The sequence below is a fragment of the Nannospalax galili genome, unplaced genomic scaffold (genome assembly GCF_000622305.1).
Source record: "Nannospalax galili isolate Female #2095 unplaced genomic scaffold, S.galili_v1.0 scaffold1119, whole genome shotgun sequence".
Taxonomy (NCBI): Eukaryota; Metazoa; Chordata; class Mammalia; order Rodentia; family Spalacidae; genus Nannospalax; species Nannospalax galili.
This window is the reverse complement of record NW_008343597.1, coordinates 2,639,300-2,647,850: the sequence shown is the minus strand read 5'-3', so window position 1 is coordinate 2,647,850 and position 8,551 is coordinate 2,639,300. Positions and strand designations below refer to the sequence as shown.

At 40.8% G+C, this 8,551-nt stretch overlaps 1 gene segment (V, D, J or C); it reads left to right on the top strand.

The window, feature by feature from the left end:
• The window catches only part of LOC108491167, a 54,488-nt gene that overhangs the window by 5,992 nt on the left and 39,945 nt on the right, over positions 1–8,551 (top strand). The window contains 1 exon segment of the V gene segment in view: positions 6,750–6,822. Coding sequence covers positions 6,777–6,822 — 46 coding nt within the window.

The window sequence follows — 8,551 nt, the reverse complement described above, 5'->3', positions numbered from 1 at the left end:
GAGACAATTCATTAAGAAAACCTAACAATTATAAATATATAATATAAATAATAATGTAATATATAATATAAATAAATTTTGCAAGATATATAGTATATGTTAAACAGAACCTTTGAACTCTCAGTTTAATAAAACAAATACTAAAAGATATTAAATTTGAGGACTGGATAGACGCCTCAGTGATTAAGAGCACGGGCTGCTCTTGGAGAAAACCCAGATTCAATTCCCAGCACCCACAAGACTGCTAACAACCATATGTAACCCTAGTTCCACGGGAGTCCAAATTCCTCTACTGACCTCTGTGGACCTTGCATGACACAGGTGCACTTAAATACATGCAGGCAATACAATACACTCATACATGGATTCATGCATGGATTCAGTTCATTCTTAAGAAAAAAAAATATATGTATGTATATATATGTATATATATATATATAAACTGATTTTAGAAAGATGTGAAATGCCTCACATATGCTCCTATACAATAATGTCTAAATCACTTTACCATTTTGACTTTTATCTAGGCCCCCAAACTAAAAATCAGCAAAGATAATTCAGAGCAAAGAATTCCATCGTCCACCAATCTTGTTTTGATAGAATTCCAGGCAGGAAGAAGAAGACAAATATGTAACTAGAGAACTCATTGAAATGCAAACAACAACAAAATCTTGTTATCATAACAAATTCATATCCTCTGCTCTGAGAAACAAATGCTTGCCGTCTCATTAGAAACAACAGCAAATAACAAGAAAATGCATTTTTTAACTGATTAAGGGAAAATGAAGCAAACTTTCAAGATGTCTTGTGAATACGATATTTTTTTTTACCGTGTCTGTGTTCTTTTCAAAATCCTGACTGCCCTGCTATATTTAGGAGGGTAGGAAAAACAATGACTAGCTCTACAGAATGGATGATTAAGTTTTCTAGAAGCTTCCATTATCAAATCCACATGGAGAGAAAATAAAGCAGACATGAGCCACAGATGTGGACGTTGAAGGAAAGATAAGTTTTTCTAAGAAAAAGTAAAGTTGACATATGTTTAGTTGTTATTAATACATGTCAGGCACCATAGAACATAGTTCAGAATCTTCCCAATTCAAACATCAAAACCTCTGTAAGACCGCTTCTAATTTTTTATTTCTAATGTCCTAGATGGAGACATATAAAAATTAAAAATCTATAGAAAACATTCAGAATTAGCCTTTCTGAGACTCAGAAGGAAGTAGTGCTTGACTGAGCTCTGTCTCCTGACAGGTAACTGAACAGTTCTGTATTTATGCTGAGTTCCTTCCTGCTCTCTAGCGTTCATAAGTCAGGCTGAGGCATCCTAGTCGTGACAGGAGCTGGGACCAAAGTTTGTGTACTTTGCAATAATACCAGGGAGGATTAGATTGTAGTGTGGGGTCGGCTGCCCTCTCAAATGTAAAGGTGATTTCTGTAGAAATGAATGCAGTGATTTGGGCTGGTGAGCAGAATAGCGGTTTTGATATGACGTTTACTATTGTTGCTTCAGAGTTCAGCTCAGAAGAATAAGAAAGCCTTTATCTAGTTGGTAGATTCCTGGCAAGTTCAGAGCATGTCTCTTAGTCCTTTGGTATATTATACAATAAGCAGAATTGGTAGTGCCTACATAAGGAAGTACTTCTTCTGTATGATTTCCATGTGTGTTCTTTCATTATTATTGGATCATTTCAAAGTTGGTAAATTTTCTTTTGTGTAACAGCATTGCAACATTCTTGAGACCATAGACTTGTTTTGAAGTTCTAGACCTACCACTTATGGTTTGAGTGGAAGTGAAATGATTGGCTCATGATTTTCATGCACAGATTCCTCCTTGTAATATCTACTGAAATGGTCAAGATAAAAAAATGAAATCATGCAGGCCAGTGATTAGCCCAGTGCCAACCACAATTGAAAAGTTACTTTTAAAAAAACCTGGATATGTGAGAGATCGAATACTTTGCCCAATGCTACAAAGCTATTGTCATAGCAGAGCCTTCCCTCCACTCCTCTTGAGAGGCCACAGTCAACTCTAGAGGAAACCAAGGCAGAGTCTTACTGAATGGACCCATGTAGTGTTTCTCTTTCCTGTTGCCTCCTGGTATTCTTTCTTACTTTCTTCTCCTCTCTCCTTTTGAACACTTCTTCCTCCTCTAACGGCTATCCTTCAGGTATGTAGGAAGGCAGAGGATAGACAGACAGATAGATATAGATAGATAGACAGACATATGGACAGACAGATAGATAGATAGATGATAGGTGATAGATAGATAGATAAATAGATAGATAGATGATAGATAGATAGATGAAAATAGATAGATAGATAGATAGATAGATGAAAGATAGATGATAGATGATAGATGATATATGGACGATAGATAGATGATAGATAGATAGATGAAAGATAGATGATAGATAGATGATAGATGATATATAGATGATAGATAGATAGTTGATAGATGATAGATGATAATAGATAGATAGATAGATAGATAGATAGATAGATAGATAGATAGATAGATAGATAGATGATCTATAGATAAATAGATAGATAAATGATAGATGACAGAGATATGGAAATAGATGTACTGGAAACCTAGGTTCCACAAACCATTGATATTTGCCTTCCTGATTCTAGTTTGTTTTGCTTTCCATAATAATCTCCAATTCAATCAGTTTCCTGCAGTGATATAATTCATTCTTCTCTACAACTGAATAAACTCCCTGTGTATAAACTCATTTTCTTTACACATTCCTTTGATGATGGGCATTTGAGCAATTCTGAATCTTGGGTATTTTGAAAAGCGCTGCAATAAACATGAATGTGATCGTGGAAAGCTGTAGAAAACTGCCTTAGTTGCCTTTCGGCATATTCATAAGAGTGGTATAATTGAATCATAGGGTATTTCTGTCTCCAATGATTTGACAAGCTCTGTAACTGATTTCCACAGTGGCTGTGCTAGTTTATGTTCCCACAAACGATATAAGGTTTCTGACTCTCTACATCCTCACTAGCGTTTGTTTTCATTTGTTTTCTAGGCGATGACAGTTCTGAGTGGGTGAGATGGAATCTGAAAGTGGTTTTCATTTGAACTTTTCCTTATGGTTAGGAGATATTGGAATTTTCTGTCATATGCTTATTTCTTGTTTTGAGAACTCTCTTTCAAGTCATTAGCTGATTTATGGATTATATTACTTGGGGTTTTGTGGTGTTTAATTGTTTAAGATCTTTGTAGATTCCAGATATTAATCCACGTCAGATGTCTAATTGGCAAACATTTTCTCCCACTCCATAGTCATCCTCTTCATTCTGTTAAGTGTTACTTTTTAAAAATAAACAGATCCTCATAAATTTCATGCAACACTATCTGTTCATTGTTATTTTTATTATTATTTATTATTATTATTAGTGTATGCTGTAGAGGGCACTCATGCCTCGATCCATAGGTGGTGGACAGAGAACAACTTTCTGGAGTCAGTTCTGTTCTCTCTTTCCACATGTATGTGGGTTCTAAAGATCAAACTCAGGTCCCCAGGATTGTACAGCAAGAGCTTTTACCCACCAGCCTCCCATTTGTTAACATTCTTGTAATTATTTCCTAAACTATTGGAGTCTTTTTCAGAAAGTCTTTGCCTAAGCCTCCTCTTGAATCAGATTCTCTATTTTTTTCCAACAGTTTTAAAGTTTCAAGTCTCACATTAAGGTTCTTGGTCCATTTGGAATTTATTTTACACTGAATGGCAGATAATAAGTTTTATTCTTCAATTTATGGATTGGGTAGAGGGATGAGACATGATCCCAAAGCAGAATAATGAATGCAGAATTAGGCTACCACACTGCCTGGAGGCCAAATCAGGCATGCTCAGGCTGCCTCGGGGGCATAGGTTCAAGGCTCAAGGAGAGAGAATGGGAAGAGATGTGCCTGCTCATTAGAGACAACAGGGAAGCCTGAGCCCTGGAGCACTGTGAGGGATTAGAGATCTCCCCAAAGCAAGGGACAGGTGCCACAAGGTTTGGGCTGCTCACTCCTCTGGAAGCTGGAGGCTGAGTCAGGCATTTTCAAGCTTCCCCAGAAGGACAGGTCTAAGCACAAGGACAGGAGACTGATTCAAATTGTTATTCATTTTAATTTCATGTGTATGAATGTTATGCCTGCATGTATGTATGTAAGCGCATCCATGTCATGCAATGCCCAGGGAGGACAGAAGAGGGTGTCGGAGACACTGGAACTGGAGTTATAGAAGGTTGTTAGTGGCAGGATGGTTGCTAGCCAGTATGTGGGTAGGATTTGAACCCCATTCCTCTGCAAGAGCAAACAGTGCCCTTCCCAGCCCCAGATTCTAAGTATTTTAAGTTTCTTACATGTTTGTACTTCAAATACATCACTAGCAATTTATTTCTATCCCAACATAATTAGATGATGTCTGTAGTTTCTCTTCTATTGATTTCTAAGTTTATTCTATAATAATCAGATAAGATATGAGACATCATTTAAATTTCTTGTATTTGAAAAAGCTTAGATTATGGTGAATAATGAATGTCACTCAACAGCTCCTAGTGGACTGTTCTATAACTGCTAAGGCCACTTGATCTATGGTATATTTTAATTCTGAAATTCTATTCCTGGATTTTTTAGTTTGGATTGTCTGCCTAGAGATGAGTGAGATGTTGATAGCTCAACTGTGAACAAAGCTACCTTCTAAAGGTGAGTGGGTACTGAAGAAACAAAGTGTTATGCACCAGGACATGCCTGTCCTTTTTGTGATTAGTTACTCAAAAATACTGCAGTCACTTTAGGGACTTCCCTTCCTTATATACCAGAACCTGTTTCTGATCACTGTTAGTTTTGCAGCCTCTTTTCATGGAAGGTTCTCACTGGCTCCAGAAACATCCCAGTTGGGGTGTTCAGTGGTGGGGGCTAATGTCTCAGCCAAGCATTGTCTCCTGAGTATGATGGGATGTGAGGGAGGCAGGTGATCACAGAAACCTGTTACTGGAGGGCAGGTCTCAACGCTTTCTAATTCTGCTTAGCACTAACTACCCTGCAGGATGGACACAGCTGTCAGGAATGACCCAGAAATACTTACTCTAACATTACAGTATATATGTGGAGCTGTGTCCTACAGAAAGATAAAATTCAACCATTTCTAAACTCTGGATTCTATAGTCTAAGGACAAATGTTGAATAAAGGAATTGAAGCAAGTCCCTGTGCAAGGTAAGAGCTTGAACAGCTCGTTGAGCAGGATCTGGCCACAAGATGGCAGAGCATCTCCGCAGCCATCTCCGCAGCTGCAGAACTTAGAAGGGACTTCTGGTTGACTTCTCTAGGAGCAGGCTGCACACAGAAGCAGTGCTCTGTGCAGATAGTTTAGGAACCTGCTGTGCTGGGGAGGAAAGAGGAGGTAACCTGATAACACACACCTTGCCTGGCTGGAGGCCACAGTCCCAAGGGTCACAATGAAGACGCTGATGGGACCTTTGGTCCTGTGCATGTGGCTAAAGCTGGACTGTGAGCTGAGAGCTTTTGGGAAACAAGTTTGTTAGTGGTGTTTACTATTAAGTCTGAAGAGCAGACTGACCTTCTCCAGATTGCCAGAACTACTGTAAGAAAAAAGCAAAGTCTGGAGAATGATACCTGATGCTCTTCCTGATGTTTCCTTTCACACAGGTGTGAGCAGAAGAGAGCAGCTGGAGCAGAGTCCTTCTTTCCTGAGTCCTCCATTTCCTGAGGGAGGGAGACAGCTCCATCATCAAATGCACCTCCACAGACAGCTCTCCCTGCACATCACAGCTGCCCATGCTGAGGACTCAGCCTAATACTTCTGTGCAGCAGAAGCATGGTGTGCCCCAGGTACCTGCTGTCTGTACCCAAACCTGAGACCAGGACTACAGACTTTTTTTCTACCCTTGAAATCATGATTTTTCTGTGTTGGATCCTTAGTAGTTGAACCATCTAAAACATCCTGAAACTCTGTTTCCAAAAAATACAGTGAGTGGGCTGGGGAGATGGTTCAGTGGTTAAGAGTACTAGCTGCTCTTACAAGGACCCAGGTTCAATTCCCAGCACCCGCATGGTAGGGAACAACCATCGTAACTCCAGTTCCAGGAGACTCAACACACTATTCTGACCATTGTGGGCATTGCACGACATGGGTGCGCTTACACACACATAGGCAATACACTGGTACAGAGAAAATAAAAATAACAAACAAGATATTTATTAAAATAAGATATAATGAGTGATAGAACATTTTTAATGATTCATGATGAGAGTGACTTCTTAGTTAGATAACAGGTCTCAAGAGTCAACATCTAGTTATTCAAATATGTCCTCTACAGACGCCATTTCAGCGTCACTGGTAGAGAGTACCCTACTCATCTTGTTGAAAAGGCTCTTATCTTTTAATAACAGTATCCACTGTGGACTATTACAGAATTAGTCATTGCATAGCGTAGGAAATAGTCATGCATTGGAGGTCTTGGACATGACTTCTTCATAACAACATTTGCTGTAGAATTAAAAACAGCATTAAACAAAACTTTGGTAGATCATGCACGGAAACCAGCAGAGATCAGAGCATTCTAGATGTGGCTTCATTTGCATTATGATCTCTGTTGAACACGCCTATTGTCTTTGTAGTCAGAAGAAAGATGCTTGTCGTACAAAACATTCTTGCCTGTGAGTGACTGCTTACTACACAGTCTTTCTGGAGCTTAGCCCTGCAATATTTGGTGTATTGAAAGAAGCAAGGATCAGTTCCTTCTAGCAACATGTTTTCTGTTACCCGCTTGGGGCTTGTGATCCTCGTACTCTTCAGTAAGTCATGTTTTATCCTAAGGACTAACGACAATTCATTTTTAAAGTCATAACAACCTTCAGCTTTTAAACCTTTTAACAAAGCAATTTTATTTTTTCTAGAGAAGAGCAATGGAGATTCTGTGACCCAGACAGAAGGTCCAGTTTCTCTCACAGAGAGGGCATCTGTAATGCTGAACTGCACCTACCAGACCACTTATTCAGTTCCCATGGTTTTCTGGTACATCCAAGATCTCAACAGAGCCCCTCAGCTGCTCCTGAAGACGGCAACTGAAAACCAGAGGACAGAGAACCGAGGGTTTCAGGCCACGCTTGTGAAGAGCAGTAACTCCTTCCACCTGCACAAGTCCTCACTGCAGCCCTCAGACTCGGCCCTGTACTACTGCGCTGTGAGTGACACAGTGCGGGAAACTGCAGGGGGAGCTGAGCACAAACCCAGGCTCACAGGAGGGCTGCAGGGGAGCACACCTGTAGACAGAGGGGTTACATGTTTTCTCTAAGCAGTGTTTACCCAGCTTTCAGGAGAACAGTGATAAATCCCAGATCAAATTCCTAGACATCTAAAATACTGTGAACTACTCAGAGTAAGGATAGGGTGGGTGTCAGTGTTGGAAGCCATGTTGAGATCTGCAAGATGAGAGCTCAGTCAGGAAACCTGTTCTTCCCCAGATGGTATAGTATAGGCACTCTCGAAGCAAATCTTTCAAGGGAAAGCTTGATTTAAGATTAATCTTGACCAAAATGTCTCATGAAATTAGCTTTTTAAAATCGCAATGGATTCTGTGTTCTTCTCACAAACATTCGTGACACACGATCTTGTCTTTATGACTCAGCTTCCGTCTCCACAACTTCGGCTCTGCTTTTACTTGATTCGTGTTGCAGAGAATTCAGTCTAACTGCTCACCAACTCTTCCCTTCATGAAGCAGCTCAAGAGGCACCGGAACTGGACAGCCGTCAGGATGAGGCCATGAGGGTTGTTCCTTCCCTGTGCTCACTGTGCACTGGGTGGTGAGGCAGCCTGGCTGGAAGACGCTTCTTCTAAGAAGTGCTCCCTCCTCCTGTGTGCTCTTCTGTACCATCACCCAAGGATGTGTGCAGTCTCTCATCCTGGATTTCACTTTAGGTTATCTGAAAATCCTTCGGAAAGAGGGAGGATGCCAATATTTTGATCCACTCCAGCTCTTTTAGGAGAATAATGAACTGAAAAACTTCACCATTCTACATAGTTCTCTAAAACACAAAGACAGGGCAAAGACCAAGGATGTCTTTCCCAAGCAAATAACCAGCTTGGGTCTTGCGGATCCATCCCAGTACCAGAATTGAGGTCCTGAGCTCCTGTTCCTGTGATGTCCAGGTTCCCCACCATCTCAGCTCTTTCTTCCTTGGTTTCAGGGACACTCGCCCTCCCCAGCTCTGTGCTGTGTCAGAGACTTGGCAGGGGGAGCTCCTGCTGCCATCTCAGCACTCAGGACAGCTTCGGTCTCTGGGATCTTTCCCTGCCCCAGATCCTGGTCCTGAGTTCACATTCCTGAGAATTCCCTGTACCAGGCCATCCCAGCTCTGTGCACTCCAGACCTGTGAGCACCCCAAGCCCAACCTATCAGCATACCTATTCACCTAGCAGCCTCCAGCCCACCCTACTAATTCAGGACCTTGTGGAGTCAATCTTGGAATCTCAAAAGCTGCAGCTAACTCTGGCTGAAATGAGACCAATTCTTTCACTCCATT